The sequence below is a fragment of the Cryptomeria japonica genome, chromosome 6 (genome assembly GCF_030272615.1).
Source record: "Cryptomeria japonica chromosome 6, Sugi_1.0, whole genome shotgun sequence".
NCBI classification, from domain to species: domain Eukaryota; kingdom Viridiplantae; phylum Streptophyta; class Pinopsida; order Cupressales; family Cupressaceae; genus Cryptomeria; species Cryptomeria japonica.
In genome coordinates, this window is record NC_081410.1 from 404,162,362 (window position 1) to 404,187,555 (window position 25,194).

The window sequence follows — 25,194 nt, forward strand, 5'->3', positions numbered from 1 at the left end:
TTAACCTGTGAAATGCACAAAAATATGAACAAGGAAAGGGGGTTCACTAGATTATGTAGCAGAAGAAGCAGGATGATTGGTAAGTCAAAGGAAAAGTACTCAAGATAGAGAATGCAACCAAGGATAGGAAGAAGGATACCATTGAACCTCATGCCATTACCTATGGCCTGGATATAACAGAAGTGACAGAACATTTTCAAAGTGACAATAGAACATATACTGCCAACAAAAGAGGTCCTAGTTGGTTTCAATGTAAACCCAATAGGGAAGCCACTATAAAATCGCAAAGAATTTATGCAGGAAGTTAACAGGAAAACCACTAACCCTGCCACAAAATGCACTATGCACTCCAAATTAAGATTACTGTATGGTTACCCAACTCTGGAAAACAATGTGGGGCACGAAACAGGAACTTATGTAATTGGAGTTGAAAATTGAAACTAAAAATAAATTTCAGCTAAGACAGAAGTGGCTACAACAAAATAAGATTATCAAGCTATGCCTGGCAGGGTAGAGCACTACAGGATGTTGAGCACTTCAGTTTTTTCTCAAGTATCAAAGTCTACTACAGTATCTATGTAATACTACTTAACCAAGTATCATATCTCAGTAATACACTATTCTTATGCCAATCAAAAAGAAAGTTTAGCAGAAAACATACAGATGCTCAGCACCCCTGCACTGATTGCAAATAAATAGCATTTCTGCAAAGCCTGCATCACCACAAATCTCACAAACCTGAAACTGCACAAAAAAACATCTATTATAAGACATTGTGGGAACATCAACTCAATCATACTTCAACATATGAAGCTAAATTCTGTTGAAATCAGTATAGAATATTGAAGGTGATATTATTGTCTGTTATGTATAGCCTGATAAAACAAAGCAACTGAGACAAAATAATAATTAAAATGTAACCACAAGAAACACCAAAATTCATTTATCCTACCACTAATCTGATCATAATGTAAAACCACTCAAAATTTACATGTGACAAAGCAAGAAAAGGAAAAAGGGCACTGCTATGTAAGTGGTTAAATCATGCTCTGGCATGAATATCCTTATCCACAAACTCTTACGGTAAATAGAAATTTTTCTTCCAATCCTTTGTGAATGAAATAAAGAACCTTATATGACATCAAATACAAAGAAAACATAGTTACTAGGCAACTCATACCCCAATCCTTAGTACTCATATCCTATGCCAATAATGTAGGTATGTTTGTCGTTGCGCCAAAAGCTCGAGCTATCAACACCCGCTACAAACACCAGACTTACCTAGATCCATGGGAGGCGGTTAAGCCATGTCGTGAACCCCAAAGGAGGTGCTGACCACCAAGTCAACAATCTCCCCCTCAGCATCGACTGAGGGTTCCGCACCACCGGAATGAAGGAGACCTCTCGGGATTCGACCCGTGACCCAATGCTCTGATACCAATTGTAGGTATGTTTGCCGTTGCACCAAAAGCTCGAGCTATCAACGCCCGCTACAAACGTCAAACTTACCTAGATCCACGAGAGGCGGTTAAGCCATGTCGCGAACCCCGAAGGAGGTGCTGACCACCAAGTCAACAAATAACACATCCTTGTCTCAAAGACCCATATGGGGTCATCTCCAAACATGACACTTATAATGAATATACATCTCCTAGAAACATTGCTTAAAAGTTGGGAGATTTCCTTTGAAAGAAGTAAACAAAAATACTAATAGTATCCTAATTTACAATTTTTCACATAATATAAAGATATAACAATAGAAAGAGAAACAATAATGAGGCTTAAGATGGTTATACAGATACCCATAGATGTTTTATCAATTGATTAAAAATAGAGCCATCTCCAAGGAACCATGTATCATGTTTTTAAAAATAATGGTATCTCACTCCCAACCTCAATCTATCATCTCTAGGTGGCCATGATTTTAATATATGTATCATGTTTTTAAAAAAAATGGTATCTCACTCCCAACCTCAATCTATCATCTCTAGGTGGCCATGATTTTAATATATACGACATATAACGATTATCAAATATCACCATAATTAATATTTGCTTTCATTTACATGTATTTCAATATTTTCAAATGTTAATTTTTTTAATTTTTAAGAATTTTAGTATTTTACAATCTTTTAAGTCTCTATTAGTGAGTTTGTCATCATGTAGCCCAAATTAGGATCCAACATGCACCTAGTATTAGTCCCATGTGCATCTAGCCAAGGCCTATAAAAACAAACCTGAATTCCTTTGAGTTTGCTCTACAACAAACCCAAGAAAAGTCACCCACATTGCAATACTAACAATGAACCCAAGAAGAATATGATTCATCTTTCCTTTTTTGACCTCCTAAATTAACTATTCAATGTAAAAAAATGAACCCTAACCATAAAATTTACCTCTAACCACCTAAAAACACAAATAAACTCAAAATTACAGCTCAAGATAGTCCTTTTGCTCAACTCGACACTCATATTGGGTGCATCTTGTATAAGCATAAAATGATCATGGACTAGCACATTTATTAGGTTTTTAGGATGGAAGAACTTGGTGGGTCCCCATAAAAGGTTTAGGGTTAAATATAATATATGTATCATTTTAATTGCAAAGAATATTTTAACTTTAAATGATGTGAGAGACAGCAAGGTTACATTTTGGCCTTATCTCACCACTATGAAGACATCCCCATTCTCAAAAATGGATTAAGAACTTCAAGGAAGCATCCCGAAAAAACACTAAGGTTGTTAGCCATTCTCCAACCAAAGTGCAATGACCATAGGCTAAGAACTTGACACCTCATGCATACTAGCATATTTCACTATCTCACTCATAGCACATTGAGAACTCAACCTCCACTTTGATCCAAAAAATACTACTTGTGACAAATCCTAATTATACATGTGTTATGATGTCCCCATTCTGAGCGGAACTGATTTGAGAGCATTTAGCTCAATTATCGAGTTTTCCTCATAAGCCTCTTCATGTGTTAGCCATGACTTTGGTTTATGGAAATGAGCTAAGTTGGTACTGTAGAGCATTGAAAAGTGTTTTCTAACATTTGGGGTGTTATCCAAACTTCTTGGAGAGGTCTTCTATTTTAGATACCCAACCAATTAGCTCTTGTCATCATCCTACATCTCCAATATCATATCAATGTGATCAAATTTTAATTCCGATGTTGTTTATGTAATTTCCACAACTAGGGTAAATTTATTAAATGTTTGGTTAAGTTTTTGAAGTTATAATATTAAATTGCAACTTAAGTGAAAGATTTGTTAAAAAGGTGATTAACTGTTGCAAAAGTATATGCTTGGGAAGATAAGGGGGAGTTTGCACAGGAAATGTTATTTTTATTTCAAAAAGGTTTTGCGTTGGAAATGAATTATTATAAATTTAATTGTAAATTCCCTCCAAAAAACAACTATATAAAGAGGTGCTAGACTCATTTGGAAGCGACCTAGAGTTATTCCAAATCTTTTGAGGACAAAAACCATCTCAAGATTTATAATTTCGTGGACAAAAACCCCTATAGCTAGATTGGTGTGATTTCATACAAGAATCACCATTGCTACAAATTGAAGTTTCAAAGCTTAGGTGTTGCAATCATAAATGTCTTTGAAATTTGTGATGTAGTTTTGATTGTTGAAGGTGATTGTGAAGTTGCTGAAGAGTTTTTGCCAAGTTCGAAGGGTGATTGAAGAACTTCCCTTGTTGTTAGGCCCTACCATTCCACCAACCAGGCCGTAATCGTTATCATGTATGGTCGTACATATTGAGGCTATTTGTTTCGAAGGTGAGGGACTCAATTTGGTAATTAATTATTGCTGATCAATCCTACTTTGCAGATCGTACCATACAGGGAAATAAGAATGCAGATTGAGTAAAGTGTCCCTTACTCATTTTTACACCAAATTTTCATTTGTCCTTGGGGTGATTTTGTCAAGTAGTTTATATTACATTTTCAATAGGCAATTTGGGTGTATATTACATTTGCGTACTAAAAAATGACATCCAACTAAATTAAGAGAATATTCACATAGAATATAATTCATAACATATTACTCAATCCCACAAAATGTCAATATTTAGTTAGTTGTTCTATAGTTAAATATTACAATTTGTACTATGTCACTAATATATAGGCATTTGTCCCCTATTGCTGCCTAAACTATTCATAGAATTATGCATAATTCCACTTATAGCCAAAGTTGGAAAACTCTACGGACTTACCGCATACTCACCAAGTAATTTACCTTTCAATGCGGCAAGCAACCCATATTGGGAAGGTTTGGTTAGTGCATTTACAGTTGTAGGCAAGGGGTTTAAGTCCCCAACAGCTAGAGAATTCAATGGGACATTGCTAGAGCAAACCGTAAAAAGTACACAGGTTGTGGTTGATGATCAACAAAGATTTTGGAAGAGAAGAGGATGCAGCATTTTATCGGATGGATGGACAAATGGACATAATAGGACTCTCCACAAATTCTTGGTAGCTTCTAATGGTGCAATGGTATTGCTAAAGTCTATTGATGTCTCACATGTATTAATATTATAGTTTCCTAAGTTATTAATGCTCAATAATGTAATATATTGTAATTTTAGTTTCTTATTAGAAACTTTCTATTTTGTATTTCTTTGTAATTCTTTATAATGATCTTCATGATCATTCAAAAAAACAACGATCATTTTTTACCAAATTACTTTCATATAAATTCGTTTTTCTAAAAATTTCGATTTTCGGAATTTTTTTAAGATTTTTGGAAAACATTTGCTGGGCTGCTTTTTGCAGTGTCATGAAAAATTTCGTTTTTTTATGCTAGTTCATTCTCAATAGATCTTTTTCTGGGCGATTTCCTCTAACACGCCTTCATTTTGCATGATCTTTCTCTGCCTACACAACCTGTGGATTTTTTCGTGGAGTTTTTTTGTTGCTGCGTTGTGACGGATTTCACGTCGTTTTTTACCTATGGTGACTTTGCATTTCGCGATTTTCATCCAAAATCGTGACGGCTAGGATTTATTTGGCAACGCAAATCTGTTTTTTTTTCCATTTGCAATTTTTCTGTCATTTTTGGACGGAAATCTGCATTTTTGACTAGGATTTTTTCCCTTCAGATCAAGTCGAATTTTTTTTCCGATTGCAAATTCTTGGTGGGTTTTTCGAGAGCTCAACTGGGTTGTTTTCAGAATTTTGTGGGTGCATTGTTTTATGTGCCTCAAATTTCGTGCCAACGAATTTCAGATTCTTTCTAAGTTTTTTGCAAGGATTTCTAGGTTGTCTTCAAATTTTTCTGGGTTAGTCAAAAAATTTTCTTGAAATCCGTGCCAATCGTACTTCATAATTTTTTTGAAGTCTGTACCTATATCTGCCTCGGTTTTCTGCATTGGGATTTGTGCTTTGTATTCCATGCTATTGCCTCTTCTCTAATTTTTCGTTTTCCGTTCATTGGGAAACATGCAAGATGGCATCATTGACCAACATGATGTTGGAAGGCAATCAGTGATTTAATGGCAAAAATTATAACACCCGGAAGCAACGCATGCTGACAATCTTCGAATATCGCCGCCTAGATGATCTTGTCTTGGGAAAAGAATCTTGTCCTTTTGCAGTCGGAGCCGATCAAGACAAATTTGATGACCGCAATAGGGAAGCTATCATGCTTCTCAAGCTCTTTGTCACAGATGACCAGCTACCTCAGATTCCTTCTGGTCAATCAACCTCAAAAATTTGGAAGCATCTGAAGGAGTTGCATGAGACATCTGACAAAAGTCCAACGTTCTTCTTGAAGAACCAGTTGTTCTCCATCATCATGGATGAACGCATGTCCTTACAAGAGCATCTCACGAAGATTAAGGACATTTGATATCAGCTCGAAGCTATTGGTCGGAAAATGGAGGAAGAGGATATGGTAGTCATAACCCTCAAAAATCTACCAAAATCCTATGAGCACTTCATAGAGACTCAACATTACGTCTACGAATGTTGATCTGAAAATTCCAAAGTTATGCACCAAACTTCTGCAACAAGATCGTTGGAAACAACAGTTTGGTAGCAATGCCACTTCATCCTCCTCTGAGCAAGCATTTGCAGCCAAATCCTTTCACAAGGATAAAGGCAAATTTCAGTCATCTCAATTCTCTCAGTCGAAGGGCTCTAGTCAATCACAAGAAGGCTCAAAAAAGAAAAAGGTTCAATGCAATTATTGTCACAAATATGGCCATCTGATTAAGGATTGTCACACTCGGATCACTTTCGAATAGCAGAAGCAGGGAGGGTCTCAGCCTAAAGCCAATGTCACTAAGCACACAGAGCAGAAAGAGTCTGCCTTTTACGCCTTCATGGCTAAAAGACTTGCAGACCATGTGAAATCTTCTGCTTGGTATATTGATTCAGGTGCTTCTCAGCATTTCACTCACAGGCGTGATTGGTTTACAGAATTCACTCCCTATACTGATTCAGTTATTTTTGGAGGAGGTGAGGAGTACACCGTTGTTGGCAAGGGCAACGTTCATATACAATCTGGAGGGAGGAATCTCATATTCCTCAATGTGTACTACGTTCCTAGCATGGAACTGAACCTTCTCTCTGTGAGTCAAATTATGCAACATTCTCCTCAGCTTGATGTCATCTTCAGTGCACATAAGTGTTCTATTGTTGATCGTGCGACACGCACTACAATTGTTGTTGGTATTGAGGATCATGGTCCTTATAGACTTGTGGATACAAGTGATTCCTCCTCTATCTCCTGTCTATGGCATCAGCGATATGGTCACCTGAACATTCATTATCTTGCTCAGCTTGTTCTAGAAGATTTAGTACATGGCTTACCTGAAATTTAAACTCAGAATCAGCGAGTTTGTGACGCTTGTCAGGCTGGGAAGCAGCACAGGACACCGTTCAAGGATGGTGACTCATGGCAAGCATCTAAGGTACTACAGTTGGTCCACACTGATGTATGTGGTCCAATGAATACTACTTCTGTTACTGGGTGCAGGTATTTCTTACTTTTTGTTGATTATTACAGTCGTAAGATGTGGGTGTACTTTCTTAGACAGAAATCAGATGTGTTTCCTGTATTTCAGAAATTTAAGGCCTTGGTAGAAAAAGAGTCCGGTTGTTCTATTATTACTCTTAGGTCTGATAATTTTTTTTTTTTTTGGGGGGGGGGGGGCGGGGGGGGTTTGTTCTACTGCCTTCTCCACTTTCTATGATACACATGGCATAAAACGTCAGTTAACCACACCATACACCCCTCAGCAAAACGGCATTGTACAACGTCGTAACCACACCAATTACAGAAATGGCTAGGTCTATGTTGGAACACAAAAATGTTCCTAAGAAGTATTGGGCAGAAGCAGTGTTTACTGCAGTCTATCTCCTTAATAGATCTCCCACTCATGTTGTTAAAGAGAAGACTCTTGAGGAAGCCTGGACTGGTCGCAAACCCAGGATCAGCCATTTGAAAGTTTTTGGCTCTCTTGCATATGTTTGGATTCCAGATGCCAAGCGCTCTAAGTTGAATTCCAAGAGTCAGAAGCTCATGTTTACAAGATACAGTGACAACCATAAGGCCTACCGGCTGATTGATGTAGACACTGATCGTCTCATCTTCAGTCGCGATGTTGTTTTTGATGAAGATCGAGGACTATTTCAGCTTTCCTCCTCTGAGCAGAATTTTAAAGATCCGCCTTTGAAGGCTTCCGATTGAGGTGTTCGTCTTCCATTTGGTTCACCTGATGGGAGGGATGATGCAGATTCTATATTTGATGCTGCACTACCTGAATTTCCTCCGGATGATGCTAATCTTCCACCTGTTCCAGATCCTCTTCCACCTCCAATTCCAGTTATTCCTCCTCCATCTGATGTTGGCACATCTACTCTCCGGCCTAAGTGGTGGGCTAAGACCATCAATGATCTTCATCCTAATGAGCTCATTGAGGGTAGATCTTCCAGAAATAAGGGCAAGAAGCAAAATACGGTTAACTTTGCTCTCATGGCCAACATTCATAGCATTTATGAGCCTCGGACTTATACCAAAGCAAAAGGGATTCCAAAGTGGGAACAGGCAATGGATGTAGAATACCAGAGCCTTTTGAAGAACAACACCTGGGTTCTCTATGATCTTCCTCCAGGGAAGAAACCCATTAGCTGCAAATGGGTCAATAAGGTCAAGTATCATGCACATGGTACCTTGGATAAGTACAAGGCCAAATTAGTTGCTCGAGGATTCACACAGTGGGAGAGCATTGATTATGAGGAGACATTTGCTCCTACTGCTAAGATGAGTACCATTCGTCTTCTTCTCGCTATTGCAGCTCAGTTTGGATGGAAAGTTCATCAGATGGATGTTAAGAGTGCCTTCCTCAATGGTCAGTTGCAGGAAGAAGTCTACATGATGCAGCCTCTTGGTTTCAAGGTTGTCGACAAAGAACATCAAGTATGTAGACTTGTTAAAGCACTCTATGGGCATAAACAGGCTCCTCGAGCATGGTACATTAAGATTGATCAGTACTTGGTTGCTCATGGTTTTCAACGTTGCCCTTCTGACAATAATCTGTATATCAAACACTCTAGTGATGATATTCTCTTTCTTATTGTCTATGTGGATGACTTGATCATTACTGGCAGTTCAACACATTTGATTGCAGAAATCAAACAGGATCTGTGCAAGGATTTTGATAGGACAGATTTGGGGCTTCTCCATTATTGTTTAGGTGTTGAGGTTTGGCAGACTCATGGTAGCATTTTTATTTCTCAGTCTAAGTATGCCAAGAACTTGCCTGACAAGTTTCGAATGCAAGATTGCAAACCTGCTTCCACACCTATGGAGACTAGCTTGAAGTTGTCAACCAAGTCTGATTCTCCTCCTGTAGATGAAACAGAATTCAGGCAACTAGTCAACAGTCTCATCTATCTTACTGCTACTAGACTTGATCTCAGTTTTGCAATGAGCTACATTTCATGCTTCATGACAGCCCCCAAGGCTGATCATTGGGTAGCAACGAAGCGTGTGCTGCATTATGTGAAAGGTACCTCTGATTATGGACTTCTTTACACTTGGAGTCATGATCTAGCCTCAGTGGGTTCACAGATTCAGATTGGGCAGGCTCAGTTGATGACAGGAAATCAACCTCTAGATATATGTTCAGTTTGGGATCTGGTGCAGTCACTTGGACTAGCAAGAAGCAGCAGGCAGTGGCTCTATCCTCAACAGAAGCAGAATATCGGGGAGCGGTTAAGGATGCTTGTGAGGCAATTTGGCTTCACCGGATGCTTCTGGATATGCAAATATCTCAAGCAGGTCCGACTCCCTTGTTCTCTGATAATCAGGGAGTTCTCAAACTTGCCAAGAATCCAGTCTTCCATGAAAGAACAAAACATGTAGAGTTTCATTGTCATTACATTCAACAGTTGGTTGAAGACGGATCCATTCAGTTGTTGTATGCTCCTACAGCGGAGCAGCAAGCCGATATTCTCACCAAGCCCCTCAGTACAGATAAGTTTGTAAAATTCAGGGGGTCTATTGGTGTAGTTGATAGATTGAGCATTAAGGGAGGGTATTAATATTATAGTTTCCTAAGTTATTAATGCTCAATAATGTAATATATTGTAATTTTAGTTTCTTATTAGAAACTTTCTATTTTGTATTTCTTTGTAATTCTTTATAATGATCTTCATGATCATTCATAAAAACAACAATCATTTTTTACCAAATTACTTTCATAAAAATTCGTTTTTCTAAAAATTTTGATTTTCAAAATTTTTTAAAGATTTAAATGTGCTTCTAAATGTGAACGGAATTGGAGTTTATTTGAGAACATTCACACGAAGAAGAGAAATAGGTTGGATGAAATTGATCCATATGGTGATTGGACCATCAATAAGCAAAACGATGGTGATGATGTCCTCCTTACTGAAGATCTTGCAAAATTAAAGAGAGGAGCAACGGAAGAAGTAGAAGCAGCAACATTGGATGAAATGGAGGATGAAGACAACGACTTTAAAGTTGAAGAAGAAGAATCAACTAATCATTTAGATACCTCAGCACCTAATAATTCAAGGCCTAAAAAATTAAGTTATATTAGGAGAGGAAAGAGGAAGATGTAGTCTTTAGTTTGTTGTTCTTCACATTTAAACATATCATCATATGGAATTTTGTAAACATTTATAAACTTATGCTGCTGTTATACATTTTAAACTTTGAAACTATGAGTATGAATGACGAAAATTCAAATATTGAGTATTTGGATATCATATGATATGTGTAATGTTTCAATTATGGATCTTAAGTTCTCTAAATGCATTAACTTCGTTTTGTTTTTTTTGTAAAACTACGGTTTTTGTTTTTGCCAAGTCTTTGTCAAGTCCTTCCTGAGTTTTTGCTGAGTCTGAGTCCAAGCCCAATTTTTGGGCTACCGAGTCTGCGGCGAGTCCGATTTTTCCAACTATGCTTATAGCACACTTGCTCACAATGAACCACAAGTTGCACATATCCCAAAATACATCATGACACGATACAATCTATGCATGTCTATCCCATTATCCCTACTTATGTGCATGCATGAACCTTAGTTCTGCACTCTATATATAGCTAGGCATTGTTTGTGACACTATGAATACAAGTTATAAGCAAGCACCAACATCCTCCCCATACAATGTATTTTCTCCTCAACAGGCTAAAACACCATAAAATACTAAACATGCGTTATGGGAAAAAAACTTCATATTCTTATCATGAGCCAAAACACTTATCTACATGAACTCAGGTGCATCTACCAAAATTGTGTTCCACATAAATTTATTCCATTGCACAAGGTTGGATGCCAAGCACATTTTCAATTGAACTCTCTCAATAGCAATCTCAAGCACACCATCTTTATCATTGGGTGCCAACTATTGTAATTAAATGTTATAAAGACCTACTCCCTCTGTATCATCATCCAAATTTAAATGTTATTAGTACATATACCCCAACATTCACATATAATATAACAACGTAAAGCACAAGGCTTCATAGCAAAATTAAGATTTATGAAGTTTACCCTAATTTTATGCCTAGAAAATAAGAACTCTGCAACTAGGTATGCACTTGCAATCTCTTCAATGCACCACCATTGATTTGTTTAGTGACTTTGGTGCAACTATCAATAACTTCAGCTTCTTTGTATGTACACACACACTTCTGGTCTCTAATTTTATGCACATCATGTCTATAGCATGATGTCTATAGCACGATGTAGTGATTTGAAGTACCATGTCTAAATCACCTTACACATTTAGCATTCAAAATTAATAGGGGTCCAAAATAAAAAATCCTTCTTGAGGTCGCCAAACAAGAATGCATTTTCCACCATTTCATCCGTGAGGTGTGCACAATAGAAATACTTGCCTCCATCCATTCCAATCTCATATGTTACAAAAATTGCAGCAATGGGGTATTTGATCACCATAGGCTGTCCACAAAAGCTTAAAATCTATCCATGCATAAGCCACTTGAACCTTATCATCAAGAAGTTGATTAATGACAATCATGTGCAATACTCATCGGCTTCAAACCAAGAAAGATATCTTGTCACCAATGACTAAGCACTTAGCAAATCACCATACACATTTAGCATTCAAAATTAATAGGGGTCCTAAATAAAAATCCGTCTTAAGGTCCCCAAACAAGCATACATTTTCCACCATTTCATTCACAGGGTGTGCACAATAGAAACACTTCCCTCCATCCATTCCATCTCATATATTACAAAAATTGCAGCAATGAGGTATTTGATCAATATAGATTGTCCACAAAAGCTTAAAATCTATGCATGCATAAGCCACTTGAACCTTATAATCAAGAAGCTTATTAATGGCAATCACATGCAATACTCATAGACTTCAAACCAAGAGATATATCTTGTCACCAATGACTAAGCACTTGTCAATGATCCCTCAACACGAAATAGGTTTCCTACCTCAACATTGTGCAAAAAAGTAGTTAACTCATAAATGTACTTTAGAGGGAATTATTTGTTGATCCTTGATTAAATAAATGATTCCATCATGGAATCTTCTAACCAACAAACACACCAATGGCATTGTGCTATCAAAATAGGGTAATCTTCTCAAATTGACAACCAATGAAGCTACTATCTCTACTCCTACTTCAATCCATTCTCTAGTAGTAGTGCCATTCTCTAGGGAAACAAGTTTAGCAATCCCCTTTGCCATTTTATTGTTGTTGAACAAATTCATATGATTATTCTTGAGAATTTTAAAGGAGGCTAGGTGATCAATCCCTTCAACCCAATTGCATATTTCATTCGAATGTCTCATCAATTTTAGTTCCTTTTTACAAATCACAAGTATCCAACCTCACAACATTCATTAAACAATTTCCATCATCATACCTAATCCTCTATGTGGTGCCATGAATTTACACTACTTTTCTTTCTTGCGCTCGAATTTCTATCCTTAAACTAACTAATATGCTTGTAAAACAAAATATCAATTATGCACAAAGCTTGCCTTTTTATGAAATCACATGAAATGAGGCACATTTATAAACCCCATATCTTGCAATCATCAATATACCTCAAGGTTGTATTAATTCTACATCTTCTAAAAAACTTGCACATCCTTTTCATGTCATTGGCACTTTTTTTGACAAGCTAAGTGTTATATTATATTTTATATTGCCACTTTACTAATCAATCACTTTTCCAATTATCTCACCTACCACATATGCCACTTAGTCATCTTGCCAATCCCCTTGAGCATCATTACCTCCTTTTCCTTCCTTTTTGCTATATGTCAATTAAAAATCCTTACTAATGTGTCACATAATGAGTTCCCTCATGCATCAAATTAGCTAGAATGGATCTCCACACACTTCTTTTCTCTATCTATCCTTCACGCATTCACTATACTTCTGATGTACTCTTTTCCCTGCACATCCACATCTCCCTAAGTCCCCAATTTGAATTATCACATACAATCCCTTCTGCATTCTAGTGGATGCCTAGAAAAACTATTCAACTAGTATACATAACCCTTGCACATGAAATGTTGACAAGAAAATGATCCTAAGTGTTGGGATTTGCCATAGACAAACAAATCCAAATATCTAGTTAAGTGTGTAAAAAATTGAACTCAACTTCTGCATGAACCAAATCCAATGAATTGCTTAAGTGCTTGAAACTTCTTAAAAAATACTACATATCCTACCTCTAACTCTATAATATTCAAAACCTACACACACTTCTACTTGTACAAACCCTATGCAAACCCATTATCTCAATTGAACTTGGAGGGTCTTCCTATGGACACTAAAAGTCACATCTTTGAAAAATCATAAGCTCATCCTATATATGCAAATTATTTCAATACATGATTTCTCATCAATGTAAATCATATTGTTGAATAAAAGAAAATACTAAAAGAAAAAATCCTAAACTACTAATCACAGAGACCTTGGTAACTAGACAAAAGGGAAAGATTAATAAAAAGATGGTCACACATAGTACAACTTTAGTTCACTACTAATACTCATTCCAAATAAAACCTATCCATCAAGAGTCCAATTTTCCTACACCACATGTTGTGTGCTTGACAATGAATGGCCCCAACAAACAAGCCTTCAAATTTCCTTGGTGCTTCTAAAAACCTATCATAAAGTACCACCATCATCACATTCTAAAACTCTTTATTATTATATTTCAACTATGTCATACCTTCTCAAAACTTATCTACACTCATCACCACCAACATGCAAGTAAGTGTTTTTACTCTACGTGATCAAGTGCATACAACTTGCACAATCTTGAGACTTGGAACCAAATATTCATCCTACACAACTGCTTCCTTTCCATACGCCAATTGAAATGGTGTATATTCTATCAACCATTTGTAAGTCGTTCAATATTCCCATAGCATAGAGGGCACACATTCATCACAATCTTTATGTATAATCTTAATCAAGATGGAATAAATCTATTTAGTATCCCTAAGATGATATAGTGTTTTTCAATGGTGTACCATTAATTCATGTAGTGCAATTTGAACACTATTCACAATGAAATTAGTGCCTTAACTTGTTAATCTCAATGAGCATCTAAACCTAGTTATGACATTCAAAAATGATTCACGTAGCTATCTTTGTTGCCAAAAATTATAATTATGTGTAGGACTAGCTAAGCAAGGTCCTAAAAATGAAAAACGACAAATTGCACTTCAAGACCCAAGCATAGAAGATATAGCTGAAATAGGTTTGGCTCAATTGACATATAAACTTATGGAACAATTATGTTAGGGTATAACAAATAAAGTAGAAGCCAAGGCCTTGTTATACAATTTAAAGCTCTCAAGGTTTCATGCCTATAGCCTAGTATTTGAAAAATACCTACTTGCAACCATGTTGCAAAATGATACAGCAACAAAAACGCATTATCTTGATTTCTCTGCCATGCAAGATTGGAAACTGGGCATAAACATATATTCTGAAAAAAAAATTGATCTAGCTGAAGAAGCAACTTTCCCTAAGATAATGGGACTAAGGGCAGGGCCCCATGCAGCTGCTTAGCTTATTTTAGCTAGCAGCCACTACTCAACTTATTTAGGAATTATTTGTGGAGCTGCTGGCTCCATTTATTTTTACTTTTCTGCTTATTTTTAAGCAACCATTTTAAATTTATATTAATACCATTAATAACCCATGCAATTAAAATTTGAGGGAGAAAATAGAAAGAAAATATTAAAAAAAAGGAAAGAAATTTATGATGCCACGTGGTATATTTGGCAATATGCAGTTGCTGCTTATTTCCAGCCCCCACTTTTTTTCCACAGCTTATTTCCAATTCCTAAAGAATGATCCTCCACTAAAATAGGAAAACATTCTAAAATATCCTTTTCCATAATTTAAATTTGCATTGGAACACTCCAACTGCTTAAATTTAAGCAGAAAGTGCAGTCAAGCAGCTGCATGGGAACATAAGGTAATAGACACTTCTCAAATAGGATATTTGGAGAACTTGGGATAACAAAGCTCTAATAGATAATGTTTCCAAAGAAAATAGATAAAATTAGAGCTTACGTTAAGAAAATTAGAGTCACACAGGCAGAAAAGGATTGTTCAAGAGAACAAAGGGCAAAGCTGTAAGTGTTCTTGATAAACCACCATTGAAGATCAAACAAAGAAAAAGGAATAGAAAAGAAACAACTTCAGCACATAAATTAGACACCAATGATTTGTTCAAGCAATTCAAGAGAAGAAAGATTGGCTAGAAGAAGTATGAATAATTGAAAAGATTTCTAAACGAGTTTTTAAATAAGCAAGAAACCAAGACTTTGTAAAATGATCCTACACCACCAACAAGAAGGTGGTCAATAATGCATTTCAACACTCAACTTGCCATCCTATCTCAAGTCGCTTCTAGTGTTCAATGTAGAATTACTCAACCATACTCTCTTCCAATGTAACACATGTTAGATATTGATGAATGATTGTAGAGCACATAATTGAACCCTCTTACTGTCACTCATATCCCTATTAATTACAAAATTAATAAATCCCACTCAATCAGCTAGCGAAGGCAAGGCATTTTATGCATCAAGACAAGTTGTTCACCGAGAATCAAATTCATTAAAACTTGCCTCATCTAATACAAAAACTAGGAAAATGATCTAGAAAACATCTCAAGTCATCCAAGTGGTGATTTTCGGGAAAAAACTAAAAAATTCTGAAACTCTATTCAGGACAAATAATCTAGAAAACATCTCAAGTCATCCAAAAGGTGATTTTTGGTTTGAAATGTTCTGAAAATCTTTTTTTTTCTAATTTTTTGTATTTTATATTTTTGAGGCATTCTAAAGTGGAACTTGGCAATGCAACAGTTGGAGCTTGGTAAGTAACAAGCTAGAAGTTATGACCCCAATTTTCTAATAAATTTGCCCTTATCCACTTGTCCATTTCAAATTCCATAGACACTAGTCATGTGATGTCCCCAAACCGAACCTCGTCAAATATTGTTAATATTGAGAAAGCTCCTTCTATTATCTTTATAATAAAGTGATGCAATTGAAATCAAATCATTTGATGACAATTTGATGAGGAATCTGCAGCAGTTAGAGATGTATATGTTAATGAAGAAAAGTATAGGAAATGGTTAAGAAAGCAAACCAATCCTTCTGTGGACCAATGTATTAAGGAATAACTAAGAATTCAGAATCCTTATCGATATTACAGCAACTTAATAGAGACTACCTCAGCAAAGGTAATCCACGTGGAGACTACATATGCTCAACAAGTCTATCGCAAGTATTATATCCAGAGTACTGCTGGCATAACAATTCACCAAGTTGAGAGAGAATTATAAATGGACTATGATGAGGTTATCGACATCTCTTACAATATGGACAGCAACTAGATATTGAGATGGCACGATAGCGATTTGCCAAGGTACTGTGGTAATAAGATTCAAATGCTAGACTTGGAGGCACATTAATCTTCCGCTACTGTGTGAGTAGTTCGTCCTGAGTATGTGGACACAAATAGAAGTTTCGAGACTCCTGGGTAGTAATCAATATCAATATTTCTGCCGCTAAATATTAATAACCTCCAAACAAACAATAACCATCCTTCCTGATGGAAGGCACAGAGACCCCCGCTACTATGTCGATGGAAATTAAGAACAAACAATACACGTAAATGATGAATTGCAACATTATCATTCTGTCATTGGACTACATTCTCAGACTTCAGTGAGCACAATGATTGAAGATGCAATGGATATGTGTAGTGATATATTAAAGAAACATGGTGGCTGACTCTATAAAAGGAATTCTTCAGAGGTTATATACGTTGATCTAAGAGGGTAGCGATCATATAATACAGTGACCAAATATCTAATACAACAAAACCATTTGTAGGATTACCGGCGAACCAGATTGTATTCTCAGGCATATAAAAAGGCATTGGTTGGCAGACATGAAAACCTCCTATGTGCATCACCGCTATAACATCCATCAAACAATTAGCCATCCCAATATTACCAGAGAGTAATATATTGCTGAGGGAGTGTTTGATTAATCAAACAAATATCAACTCATAGCATGGTTAAGGGACTGATATAAAGGTGGTGAAAGTTCCATAAATAAATAAAAGTACTTTGCAAGAGTGAATGAAGAGGCAACAATGGTTATTAAAGATATTTAGTCAGTGACTATTATTGGAGACAGGAAGCATCGATTAAACTTGGAAAGGAAGCAATTAAAGAACAGATTATTATGTAGCGATCTAAGACAGTGATCAAGTTAAAGTAATCACTATTAAGGCAAAAGGTCTACTACACCTTTTGATAAAGATATATATATAGAGGTACCAGCCAATTACAAGCAGGGAGGGAGGCTACTTCAGATACAGCACCACTGATATATATATATATATATATATATATATATATATATATATATATATATATCAGAATCAGCATCAGACTAACGTTGCAAGGATCATATATTGTAGATCCGAATATCTAAGATATCCATTGCATAAACATCAACATTCTCCAAATTAGGAGATGAATCCTATCCTTTGAACTATTCTCAGAATTTTAAATTAAATATCATAATAAAATGTCTTCAGTTTGGGTAAATTTTGTATTACAATTCTCACTCTAAGTTGGACTTCTTGTTTCGGGATTAAATTAAGGAAATTCCCAACAGGGGACATTACAAGTCAGTACCAAGTATAGTGGCTCTTCAATAATCACCAAGAGCCCTAATTTGCTATTTTTTATAAGATTTTAGTTTCTTGTGTTGTAAAGTTATATAATGGTTGATTTTGTAGCATGTAATCAAAGTAGATAGCATATATCTCTCCTCTAGAACTTACCCAATTTGTATAAGCTCTGAATTGAATATGAATATAGTTTGTTCAAATATTCAATGATTGTCCATCTTGCGTTGTTTGAGTTTTGTTCAATTGCATCTTATAATACATTAAGTTTCTTCACTAGTGTATTGTCCCCTAAATCACCAGCTTAGTTCAGATCAATGATACGTCGACACCCAAACCTTTCTTCATCTAAAGCTGACTCTACTATACATCTTTTGAAACATTTGCATTTCCTCTTGAAAGATACTTGAAACACAAGCCTAAAGAACCTTCTATACTAGAACTAGGAGTCTCATCTTATCCTCGCAAGATCCTTGAAAAGATGGTTCTTCATAAGATCCCATAAGGTTCTTCATAAGATCCCATAACGAATAGATGGTTGTTATGCACTTGTGATTTCCCTATCTTCTCATCTGATACAAGGACCCAAGCTATATTACCAATATAGCTCTCCAACCACATTATTTAGTGACTAATAATAGATCTCCAACCACACCATTTCTCATATGGTATCACAAACTACTTGAAAATTGCATCCCTTTGTTTTTAGCATACAAGAAAACATCTCAACCAAAATCTTGCTTTTCCTCTTTGCTAGCCATTCTATTGGGGAGCATAGTCGAAAGCATACTACCATGCAATATTGTTCTTAGAGATACTCCTCCAAAGCATATGTTTATTTTGCCTTTCCGCCATGGTACTCCACTTAATTGAATTCCTCAAGTCTTTCATTTCACCCAATAAACCCAAGCATATCTAGATTCAACAAGAGATGGCTAAATAATAGCTCACAAAAATACTAAAAAATCTCAAGATGCTCCTTAGCATATTGTGCCTTTCATCTCTCAAAGCATTTTTAACGATATTTCATGAGTGCACATTGTTTGCACATGCTTTTGGATGGGTTATCTAAAGGAAATTCATGGATCATTTATTTTCAGTCCATCAACTACATGCTTTTGAAGTTCAAGGGTCCTAGCCTTCTTTGCTATAGTTGGCTAGCATCATCTCAAGCATTTGACCACATGCTTGAATGGCCTATCCAACAAGTTATGAACTTAATGAAATTCTCCAAAGCCTAAGACATTGATTTCAAACAATCAACTCAAGCATATCTAGGAAAATCAATAATAGAGTTCAGAATATACAAAGACCTAGCAAGAGATGGATGATTCATAGTTCCTAAATTGGAATAAAGAATCACATGATGCTCCTTAGCACAGCCTATGATTCCTAGCTAAAACCCTTTACAGTGATCTTTCCTAGGAGCACATCCTTTGCACATCCCTCTAAATGGAGAATTCACCTTTCCTTTCTAAAACATTTTTTATTGATGTTTGCCAAGACCATATCCTTTGCAAGCACCCTCTACATGGAGAAACTAAAGATAATTCATAAGCCATTTCCTTTCAACCCATCCCATCATTTTTAAGCTTTTTAAATTCAAACACCCTAGTGTCTCATGCCAATGTCCACTCATGTAAGCCTTAGCTTTCACATCAATCATATCATTCACAATAACCTAGAAGTTGTTTCTCGTGCTCTGAAAAATAAAACCTATCAAACCAAAACTCAATCTAGTTTCATTGTTGGGTTATCCAATAAATCAATAGAAAAATCACGCGCAAACTCAGAACATATTTAACATTCTAGCACAATGTCAACTTTGCTAGAAATAAGAATTGGTGAATCATCCACCATAAATACCTTCTCATCAGCTACTTTATGAAGTGATTAGACTAAACTTCACGCTTCGCCATGTAATGAATTCAACCAAAATACAAGATAAATTCACACTTAGATTTCTATGCATGAAAAAAATGAGAAGTATGACGTAAATTAAATCCATTACCTTCTTATAGTAGCCATTCTCAACATGCCCAAGTTTGCCACAATGGATGCATTAGTTGAACTTCTTCTCACCCTTGTCATCACCATCATATGAAATCCTCTTAATCTCATCACAATTGCTTCTCTCAATCTTCTATCATATGCTTCTCTTGTCTTGGTTTACCCTAAAGTTTTGCTTCGCCCTTCACTTTCTCCTTCACAATGGCCTTTGTATAAAAGAATGTGGAGAGAAAGACATCACAAGGCAACTTCAATTTTTCACATACAATCTCAATGACCTTAGAGTCCTCCTCCCTATGATTATCACACTTACCCAGCTAAAAATAAAGATTCTTTATATGGGCTAAAGATTCCTCAATCTCGTAATATGACAACAGATATATGTATATAGCTAGTCATTTATCTTCTAGCACCTTAACTCATTAACTACTTGAGCAATTTATTCAACAACTCCACCAAAGCCTTGGGAGCTTTCGAATCCTTCAAGTGAAGATGGAACTCACAAGAAAAATGGGTCAGTTAAATCCCATTACACCAATCTACTGGATTATATATTCTTCTCAACAAAATGGACATTTCTAGTCCCACTTACAATCCACTTCTCCCATGGTAATCCAAGCAATCTAAATGAGGATTCCCATGCCTAATAGCTGTATCCTAACAAGACAGAGACCTCTGAAATCAACATCATAAAAACTAAGACCAATACTGAAGTTATCAAATGTTGAGAAAAATAATACAATTGCAGACCACTCTAAAATAGATTTCCAATGATTCAAAACAAGCTCAAATAGAATATTCATGACTTAGTTATGGCCTCTAGAAGATCAAACCAAAAAACCTGTACTAACACAGTCAAATGGACATCAACATTAACCTCACCATCTACCACCCTAGCATTCAAATACCAACACTTCCCACCACCGTTGCAAGCTGCATCCTCTCTACACTCCATCACCACCATTACAACCCACTAGCCCTTGAGCAACTAGAAATGGAAAACATTGTGGCCAATTTTGGAGGTACAAACAAACAAAATTTCCTACAAACAAGAAATGAACTACTAATTTTTGCAATGAATCCAAATATCAAATCAGATCTGGAATTAGTTCCACCTAAACAAGACTTCAATCAAAACTCCTAATTCTCCTATACTGGTGCAGGAGCATCCAGGCTGACAAGCAATTAGCACCAACCAAAAAAATGACTTCTTCAAGTTTTGGTTTGTTTTCAGTTTTGTTTGGCATCTCTCTGCTTAATCTTTGTAGTGTTTCATTTTCACCTCTAAAAATTGATATTAATGATGAAATTGGCTGTCATTATTTTTGGGAGATTTGGAGCTAGAATTTTGGGGCAACCTTCATTGATTCATTTGTCATTACCTTATATCTGCATATGCCAAATTTCACAGTTCCTTCATGCCAGTGCACAAATGAGAGCTTTGAAACAAAGTATGGACAGCTATGGAAGCATAGACAGGGCATGCAAACTGTCTGACCAAATGCCTCAAAGAGACATTGTCTCTTAGACTTCAAAGATTGCAGGATACTCACAAAATGGGCTTGTCAAAAAGGCCTTGGAGAATTTTAAGCTAATGCAGTTGTGTGCAATGCCGGATTCAACAACTTTTCTACAGTATTACCAACATGTGCCAAAACAGGGGATTTGGAATAGGGAATCGACCAGAATAGATTTTTTATGGATGTTGTTCGATAGATGTGGAGCATAGACTTGGCATGTATGCAGAGAATGGCCGTGTTGAAAAGGCTTTAGAAACTGTCAAAAGAGTTTATGTTTTAAATTTAATATAAATGACCATTCGACTTCAAGTGCACGGCAGATAGCAGAAATATGATTTGTCGTGTATGTTTGCAAAGAGATCAATAAAGGAGGAGTTAGATATTTAAATAATGTAAAAGAGGATTCGAATAAAGAAGAAAAAGTGAAACGTTGGAAATCAGAAAATGTGAAAAGACTTGAAAATATGAATCGATGCAAAATAGAAGAGTGATGCAATATAATTAGAGAAGAACAGTGGCAGCGATATGAGAGGAGAGCCATGAGCCAATAGTGTGCGTGTGGGCATTAAGCCAAGAATGAGAAGTGGCCTGCATAGAGAAAGAGTAGAATCTGCATTGAGAAAAGAGAAGGCTGAGTGGCTGCGTAGGAGTAGAGAGGAGACAGAATTTGGGTAAAGAATGGCAGAACTGAGAGGCCTTACAATGGTCATTTTGTTTATGAATACTGAATGTGTGTATGTATTAAATGCAGATTGATTTTATTTTGTTACAAACTGAGTGTTAATTGACAAAGAGCCTCTGTTTTGAGTTTTGTGTTGTGAGATTCTAAATTGCAGAGTGGAGAGTTGTTATCTCATTTTGCATCATATACAAAACAAAACCTTACACTACCAGAATCACACAGACGTAATCCTCTTTGGAAGAGCTACAGCTTTCTCCTAAGTCAGCAAAGAATGCAGATCAAGGATAAGAAAAAAGTCCTTTGCCCAAGAATTTTGCTACACCTCTCTTTTCAATAAAATTGACATTTTACAAAGAACTAAAATATTGACCCAACATCTTCTGAAATATAACCACTTCTCCATATACACATTCACAGCAACAAGGAACAGAAACCTAAGGTTTTTCAATCTTTGATCTTGATACCATGTGAGATTCAGAAAAATAGGTAACAAACTGCACAAGCATAGAAAGGACACAATATGTGCAGGTGTCAAGAGACACCAAAATAAAGATCATCACTATGTAGAATACAAAGTGATTATAATGAATTGATTGTTAAGTGGAAGATATTGCCTTTGTTTAAGTGTTTCATATGTAGGATACACTAAACCATGCAAGCCATTCAATCAGTTAGTTACACCACTAAGATACACATAACATTGCATACCAAAAGTATTGCCAAAACAAAGGGACCAAACAAGATGGGTTTTCCATCTAACAATTGCTTCATATTTGTCTTACTAACTTGGTTATATAGGTGAGTTGGCAAAATTCAGCTTACTCCCAGACTTGACCGTAAGGTTGAAAGTTGAAACTGAAGGAGTAAAATTGAACAATCTATAAGGTTAATGGGTCTCATGCACCAAATTATCTTAACCTTTTATGAAATTTACAACCACACCACCAAGACATTAAATAATGAACGAAAAGTGAAATGAAAAATTGTACCTGCTAATAACATAATAACTTTAGTTAATGATTTAAATAGCAAACCTAAGAAATGAGAGTTGATTACATAAGCTATAACCTCCCTGTTACTAAACCATACATAAAAAAGAGAGCTCCAGCATAGATACATTAACTATAACTCAAGCAAATGCTAAAAGCATAAGCTATGATAGTAACTTTTTAGAAAACATAATATACCACTAGCACAATAAAATTTAAGTATACAATAATATCAATGACCAAGATATAGTTGTGATTAGAATTTTTCCTTCCCATGTTCAGGATAATTTGTATTATTTATTTGCCAATACATATATCTGGATTTATAAGGGATCCAAAACATTGGATGGAAAAGAATTAAATATAATTCTATCAAGTTAAATGATTTTTTATCAGAATATTGTTTTGTCAGAAACGGGCGGGCTTCTTTCCTTACCATGGCTGCCTTTACTGTTAGAGAAAGCCAGTTACGAAATTTGTCGGTTTTTCATCTGTTGTCTTCAAATCAGCAAAATAACAAGTATAACTAACTTTCTTGGTTTCTTGAACCACTAGTGAAACAACCTACCAAAAAAACAAGAAAGTAATTTAGATTGTGATTTAAAAAATGCAATTGAAATCAACCTCAAGATCAAAACAAAAAAAGAATTATTAATTAGCTGCATTAAACTTTGCATGGCAAATGAACCATGTAAATCATTTCCTGCACTAGTAAATTTTTAAGTTAACCAGTAAATTCCAAATTAAGACAGAGATCATTTGTTCTAGCATTATAGCTATAATACAGTAAACAAATATTACGTACATCATTCAAATGAGAAATTAAAACCAGCATGGAATGAAGGGGCAAAAAATTAGACATTTACCACAGCAGTTCATAGTTTTATAATAACATATATAGCTTAAGGAATAATGGGTAGGAGTGTCCCCAAACAACATGATAGCGATTTTAGTGATACGAAACATTGCTCTTTACCGTTGCTGAATGTATAGAACAGTAAGAGAAAACCCCATACCTTGATAAGGACAGTTCATATAAGCTATTATTTTAAAAGACGACATGTGGGCTAGCAGTCACATCAGAAAGCTGTGTGTACCTGATCACTACTAATAACAAACTGAAAGAGTGACTATATCCTAAGAATAATAGAAAGAATGAAATCAGAACTTTCAATTGAAAGTTTACAGCGTCTAAACCAATAATTATACAAATATCTCATTGATGTGTGCTTAGAAAAGTGGGCTTTTAAAAGAAAATTTAAAGGTCAAAATCAGGAAACAGACATTTGGAACTAGCAAATTTGTGGAATACAAAAGCCTCAACTAGAAATAACACAGCGTATTGATCAAACATGCTGAAAACATAACAGTAGACTGCCTAGAACTAATGCAACTCATTGATCAAACATGCTGGACACAAATCACTAGACTGCCATATGGCTATGAAGGTTTGGTCTCCTATTCAGGCCAACTCCAAGAGCAGAATGAGCTCTGCATTTGGGAACAAATACAGTCTTCCAGAATGCCAAAGAGAAAGACTGTAGAAGACATGAGAAAATATTTGGATTTGTTTTTAACCGAATCCGGATGGATCCAGCTTTTCCAAGTCAATCCAAACTTTTCAATGACTAGATAAATTTTACTTATTATATTTTAATTCCAGACTTCTGAACTCTTTTCACATCCTGAACAAATCAAACTTTTGAAAACATATTTATTCTACATACCAAATCCTTTGAAGCAGCCATGACATGTTGAATCTAAACATGTTAACTAAACGGTAAACTGAATATTACTTAAAAATGGTAAGATGGGTGACTAAACCCAAAATGTGTTTGCTCTTTATAATACAGTGGGCCCCTCATCCAAGAATTCAGCTACTAACCCCACATGATCTGAGCATTCAAAAAACAGGCTAGACCCACGACTAACTAGTGTTATACTCATCAGCATCACAGCAGATAAGATAGCAATGCTATAGCCAATCCTGCTTTGATACCTAAATGGACAAGTCTAATCAATAAGATTCAAGCTAAGTACAATGTTTCAATTTTGTACCGGAATGATGCTGTGCAGAGCTCTAGAGTAAATTTTAGTGGGAAAAGAACATTTCAAACCTAGTTAGTATCATTTTCTCACGCCTAACAAATCCTATAAAGCAGCCTAGAAACATTAATATTTACTGTGCTAGTACCATAATTCATCATTCGGTATATCCCCGCTAGTGGATCGTTCACTTCTCCTCCTTGGTTCCATTGAACGATTAATACGATGAA

General features: G+C 35.8%; 1 protein-coding gene across 2 annotated transcripts in view; it reads right to left on the minus strand.

The window, feature by feature from the left end:
• The window catches only part of LOC131065841 (uncharacterized), a 69,155-nt gene that overhangs the window by 20,266 nt on the left and 23,695 nt on the right, over positions 1 to 25,194 (minus strand). For both annotated transcript variants that reach the window (XM_058000481.2, XM_058000482.2), the window contains exons 2-3: positions 23,355 to 23,482; positions 662 to 744 (exon numbers count right to left, since the gene is read on the minus strand). In XM_058000481.2, coding sequence (XP_057856464.2) covers positions 662 to 744; positions 23,355 to 23,357 — 86 coding nt within the window. In that variant the 5' untranslated portion in view covers positions 23,358 to 23,482. The remainder of the gene's footprint in view (positions 1 to 661; positions 745 to 23,354; positions 23,483 to 25,194) is intronic.